Here is a 22,901-nt window from a genome sequence, read left to right on the forward strand (position 1 = left end):
GGTACTCTCTCTCTCTCTCATCTCTGCTCGTTTGCCCCTGCTCGCCGCTCCCCCTCTGTCCCTTCGTTCGCCTCCTCGCTGTGCTGGTCGCCCCCCTTTCTCCCTCTGTCCCTTCGTTCCCCTCCTCGTTGTGCTGGCACAGCTGGGCGCCTTCGTTCGCCTCCTCGCTGTGCAGGTCACCCTTGCTCCCTTTCCCCACCCACCCTTGCTCCTTTTCCCCACTCACCCTTGCTCAGGCCCCCAAGGCAGCAACATAACTTAAACATGTATGTGACATGCCTCGACCAAATGTAATTAAACTAGTGTTTTTTGTTTAAAAAAAAAACGGCGTTTTTTATTTTGGCCCCGCGAAAAAGACGTATAATACGCGTATTATACTTTGCCATATTATACGTCCCGTCCCGTACCTGGCTGCTATGGTCCAGGCTGCCCTATGGGCTAGCCAACTGGCTGGGCTGGCCCAAAAGCCAGTCGGCTGCTTGGCCAAGCCCTCTTGGGCTGGCCGACAGCCTGCCCAACCCCTCCTTGGGCTGGTGGGCAAGTCCTGGGGCTGCTTGGCCCCCCTTTTTGGGTGGGCCATAGCCTTCCCTGTGTCCAAATCTGCTGCATACCTACATCTACACAGCTGTTTGATATCTGGTGGCAGACCAAACATACAGAATAACTGACATCATTCCAGAGGGAGACTCACAGCGCGGACTGGCACTGTTTCATGTGCAGGACAGTGCACACCTGACCTTGGACTCATGTGCAGGACAATGCACACCTGACCTCGGACGACTGAGATGGATCACTGGCTGACTCGTCCCGGATTGGGCTCACATGGGACCAGTTCACCATCCCAGGTCCTGCACCTTCTGTACAGAAATGTCTACGTGGCATCCAAGTGCGGGATGCACGTGACATTGATGACCTGTCTTGACTACAAATTCAGCCCCAAGAAGATAATGCTTCCATATCTTTAAGGCATGAATTACAACCAAGAGCTCTTTTTCATAAATGTCCATATGGATCTCGGCATCATCCAATCGGCGGCTTTCATAAGCAACTGCATGACTCTCTTGATTTAGGATAGTCCCTATACAATTCCCACATGCATCACATTCCACCATGAATGGCTTTTGCAAATCAGGAACAATCAACACGGGCCCACAAATGATAGCATTTTTAAGTTGCAAGAAGGCATCTTGCTCATTCGGAGTCCATTTGAAGGTCATGCGATTGCGAGGCAATCTGGGCAAAATGCCTGATGAGTCGCCTATAGTATGAACATAACCCCAGTAAGCTACGTACTTGTTGTACATTTTGCAACTCTGGCCAATTTTGAATGGTTTCAAATTTAGTAGGATCCATTCTTACACCCTCTTTGGATACGATGTGTCCCAAATAGTGTATCTCTGAGAGGAAGAACTCACTTTTCTTAGCATTTATGAAGAGTTTATGCTTTCGCAACTCTTCAAACACTGTAGCCAAATGAGTCTTATGTTGCTCCTCATTCTCGGAGAAAACCAAGATGTCATCAAAGAATACACTTGTGAATTTACAATGGGGTATCTTGTCCATCATACGATTGAATGTTGCCAGGGCATAGGTAAGGCCAAAAGGCATCACCAAGAATTCATACAATCCAAAAGCTCTCCTGAATGCAGTCTTATGGACATCCTGGGGTACCACACGAATCTGGTGGTAACCACTCTTCAAATCTATACGGCTGAAACAAGCCGAACCATCAAGCTTATCCAAGATGTCATCTATGTGTGGGATTGGGAACGTGTTCTTGATGGTGAGCTTGTTTAGAGCTCGATAATCCACGCACATGCGGAAAGATCCATCCTTGTTTTGCACAAGAAGTACGGGAGAACAAAAGGGTGAGGAGCTTGGCTGAACCAAACCCTTTTCTAGGAGCTCATTAACCTGCTTCATAATCTCCTCTTGTTGTGCAGCACTCACACGATATGCGGGTTTGTTAGGTGGGGAACTACCTGGCACAAGTTCTATGCGATGATCCTTAGGCCTCTCAGGTGGTAGTTCTCTTGGCAATGCATCGGCAAAACAATCTTTATATGCATTAAGAAAATTCAGCCTATCTTGAGTCAATACATCCACATTCACATTACTTTGTTCAATTTTGTCACGAACAAAACGGAAAGACTCTTTTTCATTGTCTTATTAATTTGGATGTGAGATACAGTTGGGATGGAATCCCCTTCCTTGCCCTCATCAATAACATGCATGTGGCCTCTATGCATAAATGTGATCGTGTTGGTTTTATATTCTTTGCGAGGCTCAAGCCGATGATGCCAAGGCTTGCCAAGTAATACATCACATCCATTAAGTGGGGCAATCAAGAAATGCTCATGATCCAAATAACCCTGTATATGAATGCGCAACTTTTCAATAAGAGGCGTGACGTGCACCTCTTTGCCAACAAAGGTTGCCTCTGCTTCAATTTGGGGTCCCATGTCCCCAATCTCTATGCCCAAGGCAGCTGCCATCTGTGTAGAGATGAAATTATCTGTTGCACAATCATCAAACATGAATAAGGCGGGCTAATCTTTGATTTGTCCCCAAGCTTTGCATACCACTCTCTCTTTGCCATCATGCTCGGTGGTACCCTGCACATCGGGTATGGCATGCACATGTGCCTTTGGTGGCTTGTCTTCATGCTTTTCCTTGCAGGTAGGGCATTGTCTAAACATGTGCTCTTTACTACCACAAGAAAAGCATTTCCCCTCTTTGGCATATTGCTCCCTTTGCTCGGGGGTCAAGCCAAATTTGTTCTTCTTTGGTGCAATGTCTTTGGATGGGGCTCTTTCAGCCTTACTACCCTTTTGGGCTTCCTGAAAGCTCTTTTTAGGTGGTTGTCCACTTTTTTTGCAGGTTTGGGACAGCCCTTTCTTTGCCCTCAGAACCTCCTTGATCTTGCTTAATTTTAAGCACCAATTGCTCCGTAGAGCAGGTGGAGATGCTATGAGTTGTTGAAGAGTGTGTTTCGGGTGCAATTCAATGCCCGAACGATAAGCTGGTTGCAATTTGGAGTGAAACTTCCTCTTCCTTTCATCCTCGGAGAGTTGCATAAAGGGAGTTACCTCAAGCAACACTTTCCAAAACTTATTGACATACTACAACGCACTTTTGCCCAAGTCTATCCCACTTTTGGGTGAGAGTTTGCTCCGCATTAGGAGACAAAAATTGGGCACAAAATCTGTCCTTAAACTCTTTCCAAGTGCAAATGGGATATTTCATATAGTACAAAAAGGTACTCTAGATCTACAGCCCTAGGCTGCCTTGCTATAAAGGTGTATCACACCAAAATCCGTCCTAGTACTTGATCCACTCCATAAGGGAGAGAATGACTACAACAATGAGCTCATGTGCCTTTTATAGGCCTCTTGGACCAAAGGAGATCTGGTCCGCAAATAGCACACCCACGGTACACTCGGAGCATCCCCGTCGAGTGTATTGGCACGACATAGTAGGCAAACACACGAGAACAAGTCATGCGAAAACAAGTTTATGCATGCAAACATAAATGCATGTGCACATGTAATGGACGAAATCTTCCTTTTATGGAACTTGTACAAAGATTTCTTGTCAGGCACAAAACTGGCGCGACAGAAATGTGAAGTCCTGATTTTCCTATGGAGTGACAATCCCATAGGCAAAACACAAGTCCTAGCACGGGCCTTCCGATGGAGTGACAATCCCATAGACAAGGTCGGCACAAATATCAGTCCTTCCATGGAGTGATAGTCCCATGGATAAGACGCAATCCTGGTCATACACGGGTGGTAACAAATAGGCTCCCGTCCATATGGCACAATACTGGTCACACACGGGTGGCACACAACTGGTTCCCGTCCATGTGACACCAAATGACTGACCCTTTCACATGGGGCACTGGCCTGGCCACATGTGAACATGGTACAAATCTGGTCACTCTATGGAGTGACAATCTCATAGAAGTGGCTCCAGAAATGGGGATGGACCAAATGGTGACATAGCTTCTCTCAGTTCTCCCTCAATTCTTGACATGGCTCTAGGTTCTTCTCTAAAGGTAACCCCTTTACCTCGTAAGTATGCTTTAGCGGCTTCCACACCTTCGGCTTCGATGATCTGGTATTTGATAAAGTCTTTGAACATTTGAGCTCTTTTGAAGTCTTGTTCCTTCTTGGCTCTCCAAGCTAGGAACTCCTCTTCTTGAAGATACTTTTTGAACTTTTGAAAGTCTCGATATTTAGCTTATGTCATGAGTGCGGTCTCATGAGAGACGGATTGGCAACCTTGGTTCCCTTCTAGAACTTCTATGTTGGCTTCGTAGTTGTTCCCTTCCTTGAGGCCCTTGGTCTCCCTCAATTCTTGACATGGCTCTATCGCCCCAGAAAAGATTTCTTCAAGAGAAATCCTGCTCTGATACCATTATAAGCCCAGCGGGGCGTGTCATGAGAGACTAAACCACGTGTATAAGAGAGAGAGAGAGAGAGAGAGAGAGAGAGAGAGAGAGAGAGAGAGATGGGAGATAGGGGTTTCACACAGTACACCACATTGACAGGCCTCTCTTCAAGAATTTATATCAGGAACAATCCAGGGGCTTTTCCAAGTTAGGACAAATTCAACAAATGAATACAATATCAAACAAAAAGTGCTGGTTGGGTTGAAGTCGATGTCGAGGCACAAGATAACTGATGCCGAGCTCACCACGAGGATGACCCACAAGAGACTTACACTGGGCTAGTCCCAAGATATGACCAAGTCTATGTTGTTCACAAAAATCCCTCAAAGAATTTGCGGAAGAGATATGGATACTCGTGTATGGCTGTCCAAGACTTATTCACTAAAAAGGAGGAGGTGGTGGTTCTTCAAATGGAGGCAACCCCCCTCAAAGAAGACGGTTGAAAGGAGGTGCTGATGGAGGAGGCAGGCAACCGCCAACAAGCGGTGGTGGAGCAAACAGGGCGGCTAACAGGTGGTGGAAATCAGGCAAACAGGTGGTTGAAACGCCGGCTCTGGGGTGGCGGAGGCGCCGGCGGTAGGTGGCTAAAATCGGCTTTGGGCGGCGACGATGCCTGCGGCGGCAAGTGGTGGAGCTGGGCTCTGGGCAGTGACATGTCACGTGTATCCCACACTTCAATGCCACGTAGACATATCTGTACAAGGTGCAGGACCTGGGGTGGAAAACTGGTCCCATGTGAGCCCAATCCGGGACGAGTCAGCCAAGGTTCCACTCCATTCGTCCGAGGTCAGGTGTGCATTGTCCTGCACATGCGTCCAAGGTCAGGTGTGCATTGTCCTGCACATGAAACAGTGCCAGTCCGTGCTGTGAGTCTCCCTCTGAAATGATGTCAATGGTTCTGTGTAATGCCAAACCTCTGTGTAGACATGTAGGGATGGGGCCAGCCCATAGGGCTACCCCAAGAACAATTATATGGGCATGGGGGAGGGGTAGAACCACCCCCAAAGCGCCAGGAGGGCCTTGGCTGTGCCCACAAGCCTTGGGATGGGCTGGAAGGGCTGTTGGCCAGCCCAAGGTCCTCCGGACAGGCAGCCGACAGGGCATCAGGCCCTTTAAAGCCTGTCGGCCAGGTGTGGGGCAGCCCACACAGGCTGCCCAGCAGCCCATAACAAAAACGCATGCTGGCCAAACAGCCCAGGTGTGAATGCGCATGAGTCTTTAGCATTTAATGCTACTTTATACAGTTGTGAAGCTATTTTCAGTCAGCTGACTGGGGTAAAACCAGCCGACCAGCATCAGTGAGGGGTATAAATACCCAGGGCATAATTCAGTTCCATTCATCTCATAATTCACAAAGTGTTGGAGCTAACTCAAGGGCCAGGACAGCCAAGGAGAAGCTAATGCAAAGGGTGAAGGATTGAAGGTCAAGGGCAGAGGATTCTCCTCAGCGAAGAAGGTTCAGGTTCAGTCTTTTATTTTCAGATTTGCATCATTCTAATAAAAGCAAATACACCATCCGTGGTGGGGGCCCTACAAAGGGTATTTGGGACCCAATACTGTGTCCTCTTCTCCCCTCTCTCTCTCTCTCTCTCTCTCTCTCTCTCTCTCTCTCTATTTTCTGCACATCTATATTTAGTTTTGTGCATTATTTTCGTCGGTGAAAAGTGTGCTAATTTCTAAGCATTGAAGTAACCAATCTTCCCCGAAGTTTCCACATGTTACAGTGGTATCAGAGCCTACTTCAAATGTAAAGATTTAGCAAGAAACCAGAAATTTATTTTTCTCGCTCGTGTGGTTGGTTTTCAAACTCCGGTGGACCACCCCTTTCGGAGTGACTCCTCTTGCTCGAAGGACGGTTGGTTTCCAGCATCCGGAAGCCTTCGGAAGTCTCCCGCACACATAGTGGATGGTCAGTTTGCGCTCCGGAAAGGAGGTGCATTTTCCTGCTATGGCGAGCTTCGACGACGAGAGAGATCAAGAACCTTGGGACCTAAGTGCGCCAGGCAACCTCGCTAGAGTATCAGGCATGAGTGTTAAAGAGATGTTCCAACAGATGAGTGGGCATCACAAAGGAACCTACACCATGTGGCCGTGGTGTAGATGTGGTAGATGCACCCCCTGACCCTGAAATAGACCCCTCAAGTGGTGTCACAAATGCTGCAGGATCCACAGCCACACGTGCGGGCCTTGCAGCCCTCAAAGCCTCATGCCCGGCAATGCGCTCAAGAAGCTCCCTTCTCTTCTCCGAGGTGATTCCCGTGCAAAATCGAACCTCGTGCCCGGACTCATGCATAAAGTGGGCTCTCACTTTGTCTGACCCACTCGTCCGCCCAATAGGGACAAAGCTTGCAAGACCATGGGCGTGAACCTCCTCCACTTCCAGGGCCGTTGGCATTAACCTCTTCCCACCATGACCAACCATCGGTTCTTACCACCATGACGTGCGGAGCCGAAGGTTGCTTGTGAAGAAGATGCCATGAGAGAGAGAGAGAGAGAGAGAGAGAGAGAGAGGGAGAGGCTAGAGCCTAGAGAAAGCTTGTGGGTTGAGACTCGAGAGAGAGAGAATGAGGGAGTGGGAGAGAGAGAGAGAGAGAGTGAGAGAGTGGCCCGTGGGAGAGGGAGTGGGGCCTGGCCCTAGGCACTGAGAGAGAGAGAGAGAGAGAGAGAGAGAGAGAGAGAGAGGCTAGAGCGCTTGTTGCTTAAGCCTTAAGCTCTAGAGTGGGGCGGCTGGCCAAGAGTGAGAGAGTGGGAGAGAGAGAGAGAGGAGAGCACTCAGCACAAGGCTTACAGGCTCAGGTCACGGGTGATGGCAGCCAGGCCAGCGTGAGGAAAGCAACGGGCAGCTGCCAGCCACCAACGGGAGGAAAGCAACGGGCATAAGCAAAAAAAAAAAAAAGCGAAAAATGGCGGAAAAAAGCGAAAAACGGTGCAAAAAAAGTGCCCCGCGGTCGTCCCGTTCTTGTCCCGTCCTCGACCTACGTAGCTCGTTCCGCCGTTCTCGGAACGACGTTCCCTTGTGATGCATCTGTCCGAGGCGTCCCCTCCGTTTCCAACCCGTGCTGGAATGAATCGCCGATTCGGAACGGCGTTTCCGCGTCCTGGCCTTGCGTCCCCTCCGTCCCTGTTACTATGCCTCAAGGTGGCTTTGTCAGAGGCGCCTTGTCTAGCACTTGCCTCGTGGGACGAGCCATTCTAGGTGATCATGGATGCGAGTAACATTGCAGTTGGAGGTGTATTACAACAGAATGGTCATCCAGTAGCTTACATGTCTCATAAGTTATAAGCCTTGAAACATTGGAAACATTTTCTTTACGGCTGTGACTTTGAGGTTTGCACTGACCATCAGGCATTATGCTAGATTCAAACAATGCCAAGTGCACAGTGGAGTGACCGATAGCACCGTTGGAGCGAGATATTCTAGCAATTTGGTGGTATGATTGAGTACCTTCCTGAAAAGACCAATCCAGTGGCCGATGCTTTGAGCCGGAAGAGACATGTAACGTTGATTCAGACCACTAGACTCGACCTTGGTACGGGACTAGACGACATGAAGCACACGTACGCGGATTCCGAGGAATTCGGCACACAGTGGGAACAGGCATTGGATGCTACATGACCATACCACTTTTTGATATGTGATGGTTGGCTTTTCTACAAAGGCCAACTGTGTGTCATGAAGTCGTCCAAGGCAGCTCTTCTCCATGACGCCCATGATGCCGTTACTGGTGGTCATAGAGGCATGAATTTGACTTTGGAGAAGTTAGAATGGCAATACTATTGGCCAAAGATGAGGCGAGATGTGTTTTCATATGTACAACATTGATATTTGTCAAAAGGTGAAAGCTCCTTGTGGGAAGAAGATAAGGTTGTTACAGCCCTTGCCAATTCCTGAGGGACCTTTCCAAGATATTTCAATGGATTTTGTCACGAATCTGCCTCCCAGTCTGAGTAAGCGTAATACTCAGTGATTGACTATAGCTAATAGATTTAGCAAATTTGTTATGCTTATTCCATGCAGGGTCAATGTGATCGCTGAGAACGTTGCTCATTTGTTCCATTAGGCATTCGTACTCGATTAGCGGGATTCCTAGGACCATAGTGTCAGACCAAGACGCCAAGTTTACCAGTCATTTTTGGAGAGCATTGTTTAATAACTTTGGTACTAAATTAAAATTTTCTAGTGCATTTTATCCACAGATGGACGACCCGATAGGAATCTACCAGCAGTTGGCCTTCGATGTGCTGAAATGTTATGTGCATGATCAACAAGGTAAGTGGGAATCTTATTTGTCTTTAGTTCAAGCTGTTTTGAATGATTCTTTTTCTTCAGCTATTGGCAAGACTCCATATGAGGCAGCATTTGGAAGACCATTCCAAATGCTATTGACCAGAATCTCGTCTTCAATACCTGAAACGAACAGATTGACAGAGTCTTACCAAGAGATTTTGGAGTCATTAAAAGTCAGGTTGGCTCAAGCACAGGAGACCTACACTCGATAGGCCAATAAAGACCGAAGGGATATGAAGTTTTCTGAAGGTGATTGGGTTTATCTTCGGATTATGAAGCAAAGGTTGAAACAGGTGGGCAAGCGATACCCAAAGTTGTCATTCAGGAGCTTCGGACCTTTTCCAAGATTAACGAGGTTTCAATGAAGTTGAAGCTACCTCCGAGTTGGACTATGCACGATGTGTTCGATGTGAATTAGTTAAAACCATATACAGGTCCGATCCCTTGAGAAGTGAAAGACGAGGCGGAACCAAATATCATTGATGAAGCTGAAGTGATGTTTCCAGAACAGATCCTTTTGCACCACTTCAAGCATGGCTCAAGCCGAAGGCAAAGATGGTTTCTCACAAAGTTTCAGGTCCGAGGGACCCACGAAGCGGTATGGCTTGACAAAGAGTTTTTCGACGACTATCCGGTGTTATTGAAGGATAATTTGGAGGCTATGCAGCTTCTATCAAGTTAAGCAGAAAGGGGATGTCACGTGCATCCCGCTCTTGGATGCCATGTAGACATATTTGTACAAGAAGGTGCAGGACCTGGGGTGGAAAACTGGTCCCATGTGAGCCCAGTCCGGGACGAGTCAGCCAAGGTTCCACTCCATTCGTTCGAGGTCAGGTGTGCATTGTCTTGCACATGCGGCCAAGGTCAGGTGTGCATTGTCTTGCACATGAAACAGTGCCAGTCCGTGCTGTGAGTCTCCCTCTGGAATGATGTCATGGTTCTGTGTATCTGGTATAACATTGGATGCCAAAACTTTGTGTAGACATGTAGGATTTGCATGTAGGGATGGGGCTAGCCCATAGGGCTGCCCCAAGAACAATTATGTGGGCATGGGGGAGGTGTAGAACCACCCCCAAAGGGTCAGGAGGGCCTTGGCTGTGTCCACTAGCCATGGGATGGGCTGGAAGGGCTGTCGGCCAGCAGATGGGTGAGTTTGGATGGTGCTTAGGAAGTAGAGAGGGAGGATGATGATGTTGCTCAAGACTCCTCTTGCTCTCTGCAAGGTCAAGCTCTAAAAGTTCCTATGCTCCACCATGAGGGTACAAGCTTCTTATATACTTGATGGGGGAGCCTGCTTTTGCCACACTTTGCTTTTGCTTTATCTTCTAGCTTTTGCTTAGTCTCCTTGCTTTTGTTTTATTAACTATTAGTAATAGTCCAGGTTCTTGATTTGCTTTTACAATCTTTAGGGCCTTGCTTTTTGGCCTTGGAGCAGCTTAAAAGCTTTTTAGGTTTTTGATCTAGTTTGATGTCCTCTTTCCAACAGTGGCCTCAGCTTTTTGGTCAAGAATGTTTGACTTTTGCTTTTTTCTTGCTTTTTGATCAAGACGGGTGTTTTTTCGAATGCCAACATTAGGAACCCTGTTTCCATGTGTCCCTCATGCTGTTCGTGTGTTCGGGCATGAGTTCTATCATGTGAAAAGAGCATGGAGGACCAAATAGGTACAGGTGGCTCCATGAAGATCTACCAACAACATTTAATAAGCGTGAATGTTTTTAGTAGTGTCATCAGAATCGAGAAACGGGAACGGAAACGCCACAACCCCCCCTCCTCCCAAAAAAAAAACGGAAAACAAAAATAGAAATTGGTGGGAGATGGAAACAGGTAGGAAACGGCACACATATATATACATTTTTTTTTCAACGTTTATAAACAAACGTTTACGAAAAAACGTTTATAAAGAAACATTTATAAAAAACGTTTTTTTTTTCAACGTTTGGTATTAGAGCTTAAGGTTCAATAATGCTAAGCACTGATGGTGTGCCGTATGAAGGTGCACAGTCCAAGAGGAGTAACACAAGACATGGAAGAAGTTCCCAGGTGGCTGGTTGGTGGTGTTCCACAAGATCCAAGGGGAATGGTAGTCGTGTGAGTCGGATGCCACTTGGGGCATATGAGGAAAGGCTTTCAGGAAAACGGTTCCAAGGGATGATGATCATCCAAGGGGTGGAGTGAGGATGTTAGATTCAATACTCAAGAAAAGAAGACCAAAGAAAGTGTTCAGGGATAAGGCACGAAGAGCCAGGGGACAAGTGGAACAGATGCACAGATCTACACTGGATTTGGAGTAGATTCAGAGACCTAAGCCTTTCTTGGTATGCCACTTGAGGCATACCAGGAAAGGCTTTCAGGAAAACGGTTCCAAGGGATGATGATCATCCAAGGGGTGGAGTGAGGATGCCAGATTCAATACTCAAGAAAAGAAGACCAAAGAAAGTGTTCTGGGACAAGGCATGAAGAGCCAGGGGACAAGTGGAACAGATGCACAGATCTACATTGGATTTGGAGTGGATTCAGAGACCTAAGGCAAGGTTTTTAGTGAAAAGGTTGCCAGGAAGGGAAAGATGACAGGTATGGGAGACCATATGTGGGGACAGGGGATGATGACAGTCATCCAAGGTCAGAATATTGTCATCAAGTTTAGCAGAAGGGGATGTCATGTGCATGCTGCACATAGACATGCTAATCCCTGATTTGCAGTAGATAAACAGTAGACTAATGAACTTGAGCAAGGCACGGAAGGATCCCAGAAGGCTTCTTGTGGGTGCAGGAATTGGGCGGCAGGGTACTGGAAGTACTACACGGCTGGTTGGCAACAAGAAGATATTTGATGTATTTTTCTGCTCCTAGGGCTTCCAAGACATGTACCTTTTTGTACTATATGAATATACTGAAAATACAGCTCTCTCCCTCTCTTCTTTTGCGTTTTGCATCACGATGTTCCTGTGAAAGCTGCTTAGGGCTGAAAGAAGACACAAAGCTTCCGCGCATGTAACACCTAAGAACAGGGCAGGACCCTATTGGCCAGCATGAGGAGCAGTCAGCCAGATGGTAAAACTCACGTGCGTGAAGGTGCCTCAGTAATGACTGAATATGCAAGTCGTGGAGCAGGCCGACAGCCTGAAGGGCAGACTGACCAGCATGTTTTGGGCCTATATAAAGTCTAGGTTAGATTTAGTCTCTTCATCTACCCCCCTTTTGGGGCAGGTCAAGGGTTAGGGCCACAGTCTTGTACAGCCATCTTTGACAGTTTTATGTACTTTATAATATACTGAAAATACAGCTATCTCTCTCTTCTCTCTATTTTTGTTGGTGATTTGCATCAAGGGTGACGCATAAAGCTTTTGTGCACGTGACAAGTTTCGTGACCCACAAGATTTGCCTTGGAATCTTCCCGCCAGATCTAAGTCGTACTCATTTCAACTTCATAATAAAGAAAAACCTTAAAAGGTGGGAGCTCTTCAGTGGGTTTGGAACACAATCCAGCATAGTGGTTGAGTACTTTAGGTACGGTACGGTATGGTACGTGTACGGTACGAGTACACATCAAGATAAGAAGTACGTTCATGATTTTTACTATATATATATATATATATATATATATGTGTGTGTGTATGTATGTATGTATGTATATATATATATGCATGCATGTATGTAAAATAACAAATATCTAGCATCCATACAAAAATAGCATGAAAGACAATGGTAATACTGAAATGAAAACCAATCTATTAACTATTGAGCAATGGCCAGTGACTAAAATAATTAAAAAACGGGCCAACTAAGTGTTGTACATTGAACCTCATATTTGGTATGAAGACCTTATCTGTACGAGGTACGGTACGTATGGAGTGGTACGGAAAGTACTGAAGGTACACATCGGATGAGTACGGGTACGGAATGCAACTATGCAATCCAGTGTCTAGTGTTTCTCTCCCTCCTCCCTTCTCTCAGTGTTTGTGCTACCAATTGCATAGTAGCTTAGTTAACGATTAAGGTTTCTGCATGTGACAAAATCATCATGCTGTTTTTTTGGGGATTTTGAAAACATGCTTTTATTGGTATTGTACTTCATAATGCATGTTATTAGAGCCAATGCTTTTTTCCTTCTTAAGACTTGAAGTAAATGCTTAATTTCTGCTAATCTAGGCTTGAATTTCAGTCAAAACAGTTTTTAAGACCACGCCCCCCCCCCCTCCCCCCCCTGCCCCATCCCCCCTCCCTCTTTCCCCCCTTCTCACGTCATAGAAAAAGCTCCTAAAAGCTTGTTCTCTGGACTCATGATATCTTCTATGTTGCAGTCTATGACGGGAAGCTCGGGACTTGAAAGTTTAAGAATGCTTACAGTAAAGGGGATGGATTAAAGACTCTCCCAAGATAGGGGTTTACACTCTAGCTGACCAGTATAGTGCAAAATAATCTTAAAATTGATGGGGGGTCTAACTTTAATATGATCAGCTTGCATAGTCTAGGCTGAACCACTTCTCTCTCATTAATAGGTGTCTTTAAGGTTAGGCCTGGCCAGCTATGGGTTGTTTGCTGTGGTACACGAGTACTAGTGTTATTAGGGGATGGCCTAACAATGTTTTCTGCTTTGGAGTATACTGCTTTACATCACATCAAGACCTTTGATGTTCGAGGAAAAAACAGGGGAGTGCTCTTATGCACTTGTGTGCTTAGGAACTCTCAAGCATGAGTGTGGCTTAGGCTGTGGTTGGCATGTATCTGGACACCTTTCATTAAAGTGTAGAGCTCAATGCCTAATGGTATATGGAGCCATATGTTGACAAGTTTCCAAGGAGGAGTTTGGGACTGAGACTTCTTATACGTGCCATACACCCATGATTCTATGCCTTGGTAGGTTGGTAAGCCTTTCTAGTGTGTACCCAGCTGAATTTAGACATGAGCCAGATTATGGAGGCAACTTTGAGTTGGAACACAGGTTATAACAAGGTTGAAGGGCTTCGAGGCTAGGCTTGTCAAGGTGACAACTGAGGATCAGCTACAGACAATTGGGTCCAAGGCTAGCTAGAGGTGGTAGGCTAGGTCAATTGATAGGCTTGGACAGGTCAAGATTGTAGACATGGCTTTAAATGATCATTAATGATTAAGAGTGCGACAAGGATGTCAACCAGTGATGTGAGTGCTCAATGTAGGAGGGGATAGTTTGGAATGAAGCAACATCTTTAGATTAGGTTTAGGACCTTGGTCATGGGCTCAAGTAAAAAGGGGGCTCATGGTTCATGGATGCCACTGCTTTGTTGTGTCTTGTGTTGGGGTAAAGGCGTTATGCCCACCCTTATAGTGTGTACAAGCCCATAAGTTATAGTACATAGTACACTTAGTACTTTTAATGTACTAAGTGCACTATGTGTACTAGTGCAATATACATGTGTGATAGGGGAGTCACACACTCACTTGGTGAGTTGACTTATCCCCACAACTCTCTCTCTCTCTCTCTCCCTTGTTGTTTCTCTGTGTATGTCTCCCACACATGAATTAACCTAACCCTAATTACTGTTTCTCCCACACAACTGGTATCAGAGCCAGTCTGCAGCTCCCTGGATGTGCAGTATACTTCCAACATGATGGTGGAGCTAGGCGCCTACAACTGTCTGTGTTGCACGTAGGAAAGTGTAGCTCTGTCGACCTGATTCAGCTGCAGCCTGCGTAAGTTGCAGAGAGAGACAGAGCTACGTGTAGCATTAGCCAAGGCAGCATAAGCGGGCGTCCATCGAATACTAGGCCAGCTTGGCGCTAGGCGAAACAGGCGAATACACAAAGAAGCGTGTAGCGCTATCAGGTGCAGAGGTTGTGGTGGCATATCTGGGACGAGTAAGAAGCTCGGGCTGATACGCGATAGGAGCGCCATAGCCAACAGCCAGTCGTAGGCTTGCAAAAGGCACCTGGCCACAAGGCGTAAGATACGCAGGCGAAGGCGGCGGCAACTGGATCGTGAGCAAGCATCTAGCAACTCGCGTTACTTGTACCCGTGCGAGCACGGGGAGGAGAGGTGCTTCCGCCTTGTCAGCACGCACCGCGTGATCGTGAAGAAGCGGAGCAAGCTGCGTGGCCGCCTCACCTATCTTCTCTCGCTCACGTTGGTCCTCGCCCTCTCCTACTCCGTCTTCTTCTCCGTGGTAACTATAGGTGTTGGACTACAGTGGATGATCTTAACCTATGGACTCGTTAGCCTCGTGCTTCAATGGAATGCTGTAGAAGAAGCAACAAGCAGGAGCAACAGCATCAACATCAACAAGAAGTGCCCCCCCCTTTTCTCCTGTAACAACTAAAATTCAGCCTGCAGATTGGATGTCGAAATTTGGGGCTTTTGATGTAATTGTGCAATTAAGCACTCATACATGCTGTATGATGTGAGAAATCGCACATTTGGGCAAAATTGCAGCAAATTGCAGTGCAAATCAAGGGGCTTTTGTGCCGATTTGGTTGATTTGCATGCAGGCAATCGCGTTTGATGCTGTGGATAATGTGTTGATGCCTTACAAGCGTTCAATGTGCCTGTAAATCAAGGGGCTTTCATGTATTTGATGTATATGTGGCCAAGGGGAAGCATCGTGAACACTCTGGATGCCTTCATGTGCGTCAATGTACCATGTATGATCAGAAATTGATCTTAAATCAAGGGGCTTTTCAAGTTCGTATGCTTGTTGAGCTTGGCAAAGCAGCAGGCAAGACATTTATGCCTTGAATCCTCAAAAATCAGCTTGCAGTCAAGGGGCTTTTGCCCAATTTCTGTTCGGGACTGTTTTATGCAGTGTACGGGACTGTAAAAGTCTGATTTTTACTCATTTGGACAGCCAGGAGAGCATTTATTGCTATTGTACCTGCTGGTACAGATTTGGCACAGCTTTGTGCAAGTTTTAGCATGGCTGTACACTGTTTTGAGTGACCAAAAGGTTCAATTTCAGCTGCTGTACTTGCCGGTACAGGTTTGGTACATCATTGGTGAGCACTTGGTACTGCTGTACAGTACTTTGGAAGGGCAACAGAGCACATTTAAGGTGCTGTCCAAAATCTGCAGCAACCAGATTTTGGTGATTTCATCACATAAAGTGGGAGAAAAGTTGCATTTGTGCTTCCGCAGTGGGAGATAAAGCTTGGGAGAACAACTGTGAGCACTTTGTGTGCTTTTGGTGCAGTGTTTGCACATTTTTGCAGGGAGTCAGGCATTGACAGGTTGCATTTTGCTATGGCAACCACCACAGGTGAGAGCTCTTCATTGCTTCACATCAAGAAGCTTGAAGGCTCGCATAATTATGATATTTGGCAAACCCAGTGCTACAATGTGTTGCTCCAGAAAAAGCAGCACAAGCCTATCAAAGAAAGGGGTGTAATGCCCGCTTCTCTTACTGCTGAAGAGTGGGAAGATATGGATGAGTTGGCAAGATCTACTATCATGTTGTCTGTGTCAGACTCATTACTTTTCAGCATTCGTGAAGAGAAGACAGCTTGGGGAATGTGGCAGAGATTGCAGGACTTGTATGCCCAACAAAGTGCCTCAAGCAAAGTGTATTGGTTGAAGAAACTCATAGGTCTTCAGATGAAGGAAGGGGCGTCTATGACAGCCCATCTAAATGAGTTTAATGGTATTGTCAGCCAGGTCATTAATCAAAAGTTGGCAATGGACGATGAGTTCAAAGCCACTTTTTTGTTATGCACTTTGCCAGAGAGTTGGGACACATTCAGGACAGCCACTAGCAATTCGAATGCTATGCTGTCATATGCAGATGTTGAGGGTGCTCTTCTTCAAGAAGAGATGAACAGGAAAAACAACTCTGTTGGAAAGTCCAATGCAATGAATGCACGTGGGAGATCCCAACAAAGGGGAAAAAGCCAAGAACGGGGAAGGAGCAAGTCACGCTCCAAAAAGGATTTGGAATGCCATTATTGTGGCAAGAAGGGACACATTAAAAAGCAATGCTACAAATGGAAAAATGATCAAAAAGAAAAGGGAAAAGGCAAAGACAAAGAGAAGGATGAAGCCAAAGATGTAAAGCCAAAGGGCAAAAGTGGAGTCAAGATTGAAGAAATCAATGTGTCACATGCAGGTGGCAGTGAGGATGAGGTCCTATTTACGTCTTCACTTGATGCCCATTCACTTCTTACAGGTGGTCATGGTATGCACTCATGGATCATTGATTCAGGTGCCTCCTTTCATGTCACAGGTTGCATAGACTTGTTTGTCAGGTATACTGCTGGCAATGAAGGAGTGGTTTATTTGGGTGATAACCATGCATGCAAGATTCTTGGCAGAGGTGATGTGAGGCTTGTGTTTTCAGATGACTCACAGCTTATGCTCCATGATGTCAGGCATGTGCCTGAAATCAAGAAGAATCTGCTTTCTACTGGACAGCTTGATGATGCTGATTATGTTACCACATTTGGTAGTGGAAAGTGGAAAATTAGTAAGGGCTCACTGGTTGTTGCCAGAGGCACTAAGGTGGACACTCTTTACTTTATGCATGCAGGTGTTTGTCACCATGCTAATGTAAATGCAACCAAGCTGCCGGAAATCTCTATGTGGCATAGCCGGTTGGGACACATGAGTGTCAAGGGAATGGAGCAATTGTCTCGTTTGGGTTACTTGCCTTCTCTAAAGTTTTCAAGTTTTCAGTTTTGTGAGCATTGTATATATGGTAGGCAACTACAGTGCCCTCACAAGAAAGCTCTTGGACAGAAAGATGCTCAGTTAGAGCTTGTGTATACAGATGTATGTGAGATGCCTCAGCTTTCTTTGGGAGGGGCAAAATACTTTGTGTCTTTTATAGATGATGCCACACGCAAGGTGTGGGTTTATCCTCTTCGTTTGAAGAGTGATACATTCTCAGTGTTTCAGAAGTTTGTTGCTCATGTTGAGAATCAAACTGGCAAAACACTGAAGGCTTTGCGTTCCGACAATGGTGGAGAGTATATGTCCAAACAGTTTCAGGACTTTTGTGATGCTAAAGGCATCAAGAGGGAGCTCTCTACTCCTTATGATTCTCCACAAAACGGGACAGCAGAGAGGATGAACAGGACCATACAGGAGAAGGTCCGTTCTATGTTGTCACATGCTGCATTACCTCATGGTTTTTGGGCTGAAGCTGTTATGACAGCCGTTCACCTTATAAACAGGTCACCTAACACGAGGCTTGGTGGGAAAGTGCCAGAAGAAGTATGGACAGGGAAGCCTCCGTCATACAAGCACTTGAGAGTGTTTGGTTGCGTTGCGTACGTGCACATACCCAGGGAAATGCGCACCAAACTTGATCCTAAGTCTCACAAATGCATATTCCTAGGATATGGTGACAGAGGTGAAATGGGGTATAGACTTTGGGATCCCATAAATAGAAAGATTATACGCAGCAATGATGTCCTTTTTGATGAAACATGCATGTATAAGGAGCCTGCAAGGCAACAGGAGCCTGGTAGAGTCATCTTTGATGATGATGGACATCATGGACAACAACCAAGGGCTGTAAATCAACCATTACAGCAGGAAAACCAGCCCTTAAATGGTGCTGAAAATGGTCCAAATGGACAGCCAGAGATGGCAGAAGATATCCCTATGGATATACCACAGTTGGAGGAGATACCAGGCATGATTTTTCAGCCTTATGGCATGGAACAGGAGCCACCAATGGGCGATATGCAGGCTGGACAGCAACCTGCAAATGATGGTCATTGGGTACGGAGGTCCACAAGACCCTCCAGAGCCCCTGACAGGTTTGTTCCAGGGGTTGACTACTTGATGCTTACTGATTGTGGGGAGCCCTCATGTTATAAGGAGGCTTTACAGAGGGCAGACAAAGCTCTTTGGGAGCGTGCCATGAAGTCAGAGATGGATTCTCTGCATAAAAATGAAACATGGAAGTTGGTGCATTTGCCTGCAGGCAAGAAGGTTTTGCCATGCAAGTGGGTATACAGGCTCAAAGTTGCACCAGATGCAAAGCCAAGATACAAAGCCAGGTTAGTGGCTAAGGGCTTCAAGCAGGAATATGGTGTGGACTTTGAGGAGATCTTCTCTCCAGTGGTCAAAATGACCACACTTAGAGCTGTGTTAGCTTTGGTTGCGCATGATGATCTGGACTTGATTCAGATGGATGTGAAGACTGCTTTTCTTCACGGTGATCTCCATGAGGAGATATATATGCAACAGCCAGAGGGTTATACAGTAAGTGGAAAGGAGAAGCTTGTATGCAAGCTGAAAAAGAGTCTTTATGGGCTCAAACAGGCACCAAGGGAATGGTATCACAAATTTGATACATTCATGAAATCACAGAAATTCAGGAGAAGTGACATAGATCACTGCTTGTACACCAAGAAAGCTTTGGATGGCAGTCTATTGATCCTCATCTTGTATGTTGATGATATGTTGATTGCCGGGAAATCTCGTAAGGAGATGGATGCCTTGAAGCAGAGGCTGCATCAGACCTTTGATATGAAGGATTGGGTGATGCAAATCACATCTTGGGTATGCGGATACTTCGGGACAGAAATCAGCATGTGTTGTATTTGTCTCAGAAGGAATACATTGGCAAAGTCTTGCAGAGGTTCAATATGGACGGGGGGAAGAAGACTAGTACTCCTTTGCCTCCATATGTGAAACTCAGTGCTATGGACAGCCCACAGTCGGATAGAGACAGGGCTGATATGGCCAAGATTCCGTATGCTTCAGCTTGTGGCAGTCTCATGTATGCCATGGTTGCTACTAGGCCGGACATTGCATTTTCAGTGGGAGTGGTTTCTAGATACATGGCCAACCCTGGCAAGAAGCATTGGGAAGCAGTGAAAGGTGTCATGAGATACCTGAAGGGCACACAGGATATGTGCATATGTTTTGGCAAACAGGATGCATTAGTGCATGGTTACACGGATTCGGATTATGCCGGTCATCCAGATAACCGGAAGTCTACTACCGGTTATGTGTTTACATTCACAGGAGGTGCTGTGTCATGGATATCCAGGATGCAGAAGTGCACAGCCTTATCTACTACAGAGGCCGAGTATATTGCAGCCACAGAGGCTTGCAAGGAGGCATTATGGCTATCTCGGTTAGTGGTTGATTTGGGCTATACAGGGGATATTCCATTGTTGCATTGTGACAGTCAGAGTGCCATTCAGTTGGCAAAAAACCCTGTTTTTCATGCAAAGACGAAGCATGTGGATGTGAAGTATCACTTCATCAGAGAGGTGATAGAGAACAAGCAAATTCAGCTTGTTAAGATTCACACGGATGACAACCCGGCTGATCTGTTGACAAAGAGTTTGCCCCCGGAGCGGTTTGCTCATTGCAGACACTTGATGGGCATTGGATGAGGCCAGTTTCAGCCTTGATATGGTCTTGTATATTATCATGTACATGCTGATTTTTTTTAACTTAAGGGCACTTTGCCTTTAAGTGGGAGGTTGTTGGGGTAAAGGCGTTATACCCACCCTTATAGTGTGTACAAGCCCATAAGTTATAGTACATAGTACACTTAGTACTTTTAATGTACTAAGTGCACTATGTGTACTAGTGCAATATACATGTGTGATAGGGGAGTCACACACTCACTTGGTGAGTTGACTTATCCCCACAACTCTCTCTCTCTCTCTCTCCCTTGTTGTTTCTCTGTGTATGTCTCCCACACATGAATTAACCTAACCCTAATTACTATTTCTGCCACACATCTTGTTATGCATTGCGCTCTTTCTTTTCAAGAAAAAAGTGGTTTTGTCCATGGCTAGTTTTGTGTGCCTCCTAGGAACCTTGGAATAGGTGGCATTTTCACTTTTTTCTTACAGCCAGTTCAATATTTGATTTCAATCTTCGAGCTTGAATGCGAAGATGCCTAACATGACAGTGGTGGAAACTTGCTGCAGGTTTTTGTTGCACTTGAAGAATTGAAAAAGACAACAGCCCCTTCACAAGACATGCTTTTGCCCATTGAAACACAGATTTCAGAAGCGTTTTCAACAATTGATAAGGCCGTGAAAGTTGGTACCCTTCACAGGAACACAGGAGCACGTAGGAAGTCTCGTCTATCAAGGGCAAAGAAAACTGTGGAAGTGCAGTTGGGGTGGTATAACCCGAATTAAAGTCTGGCTTTATAGCCGTCAATGCTAGCTTACTGTTACTGACTCCAAAGATGGCGTCAATTTCCCAAATGAACAGTGAAACTTGATGATGAGTGTTTATAAAGTTTCAATCTTGAAGTTTTCAAGGTGAGGTGCATGAATCCTCTATGAATTTGCCTCCTTTCCCTCACTGCAGAAGATTCTATTGCCAGCCTCTTAGATTTGTCTTATATCTTATATGATACTGACTTCTATGGTTCAAAGTGTCTCAATTGGGCATTGTAGAAGTTTTAATCCTAGTTCTGTCACTAGCCTTCATTAGCCACAGGCTTTTCGACGTGCTAAGTTATGGTCCCACTTCTCTGATCTCTCTTGCACTTTGGCCCTTAGTGCATCCATGCTTATGCTATCTATGAAATGAGGTGTTTTTAATGACCTCAGGGCCAATTAAAGCTGTTCCTCCTCGTGTACTTCTCATCTGATCTAAGGTCTCTCTCTTGGTCATCATGCTTGCACTTAGTGCATCCATGCTTATTCTATCTTTGAAATGAGGTGTTTTTAATGACATCAGGGCTAGTTAAAGCTGTTCCTCCTAGTGTGCTTTGCATCTGTCCAACTTCTCTTGGTCATTGTGCAATTTTGGACCTGTAGAGTCTTCAAATACGGGTACTTTCATGTAGTGTCAAATCTTACTGAACTGTGAATTTTTCCTCTCAACGCCCTAGCATTCTTTTGGCCTTTCATGCAGAGGCCATGGAACCATCTTCAAACAAGTTTTGATGGTTCTCAGTTCCAAAGTAATGCAATGTATTGTCTTGCATGTAGGAATGGGTTTTGCTATAGATGGGTCACGGTATTCCATCATGCAATTGTACCCACAAGTCCCCTTTACAACAGTATCAAGCAGTGAAAAGTAGAGGTGCTCGTGTGTGGTGGAGAGGAAGAAATCAAAAGGCTGCCATGTTTTTTCTAAGTTCTTTGTATTCTAAGAGTTTTCATGTACCAAAGGGATGATTGCTCGCCAGGAAGTATGTGAATGGTGATAATTTACTGGTCAAATGGTGGAATGATGGGGCCAAGCTTGAAGTAATGATGCCATTGTGTTTGTGGGCTGAAACACCGTTTAGTGGTTCTGCATCTGTTGTGGGCCTCTGTGAGAAGGGTTAAGGAAGGTACAATTTGTTGATTTCTGGCAAACTTTGTATGCATTGGAGCACCGTGGTATATTAAGTATCTTTGGTACCACCATAGCAAAAGACATTTCCACCAAGATACTGAGATGGCAGCACCACAGCAAAAGATGGCTCTGTATGGCTCCTTTCTCTTCATCAACCATTCTTATATAAGTCTTCCTACAATAGGAAAATAAGCCACAGTAAATGACTAAAGATCATCAACCACTATTATTATATAAGTCTTTCTATAATAGGACACTAAATGACTATAGATTTGACCAATGTAAGGCGTGATTTACCAAGCCTTGTGCCATATGTACTTTGGTATTGCTTTGGTCTTTACACTCACATAAATTTTTCCTTGACTTGTCCTACAACAATATATTATGGTGTGCTATCTCGTTTACAAGCTCTATTTCATGCAAACAAACATTAAATACCTACCCCTATAATACCAACCCCCTTCTGTTTAAAAAAAAGGAATATTATGAGAAGCAGTTTTGTAGGTTTGGAAGGGATCTTCCATTTATGTTGGTGGGTTACCTTGGCTTTGTTTAGAAATTAGCTCACCCGCTCATAGATTAACCATATTGCCTTTTAGATACTAGGACTCGGCATGATCTCATTGTAATTGCTAGAACTTACTCACATCTGTTGATTAGTGGTGTTCTAGTTGGAGGATTTGAGATCAGTAGGTTAGTTAGACAAGACTGTCCCATTGCCCCTTTACTATTTGCATTAGGTTTGATCTATGGGCTGAAGTTACAGAGGGGGGAGCAGTTTTAGATTGCAATTGAAAAGGAATACAAACATTCTTCTATTGTATTACTTTTCTTTTACCAATAGTAGTTTTAGATTCTTTTACCAGTAGCAGTTTTAGATTGTAATTGAAAAGGAATATAAACATTCTTCTAGTGTATTACT

The 22,901-nt window shown here is 45.4% G+C and overlaps 1 protein-coding gene across 1 annotated transcript in view; it reads left to right on the plus strand.

The window, feature by feature from the left end:
* PRPS20 (chloroplast 30S ribosomal protein S20) overlaps window positions 1-21,168 on the plus strand; it is a 44,141-nt gene extending 22,973 nt beyond the window's left edge. The window contains exon 3 of the mRNA XM_086797571.1: window positions 20,608-21,168. Coding sequence (XP_086653697.1) covers window positions 20,608-20,823 — 216 coding nt within the window. The 3' untranslated portion in view covers window positions 20,824-21,168. The remainder of the gene's footprint in view (window positions 1-20,607) is intronic.
* Window positions 21,169-22,901: the final 1,733 nt, after the last annotated feature.

This window comes from Cibotium barometz, chromosome 66 (genome assembly GCF_041138505.1).
Source record: "Cibotium barometz isolate CiBa-2024 chromosome 66, ASM4113850v1, whole genome shotgun sequence".
Taxonomy (NCBI): Eukaryota; Viridiplantae; Streptophyta; class Polypodiopsida; order Cyatheales; family Cibotiaceae; genus Cibotium; species Cibotium barometz.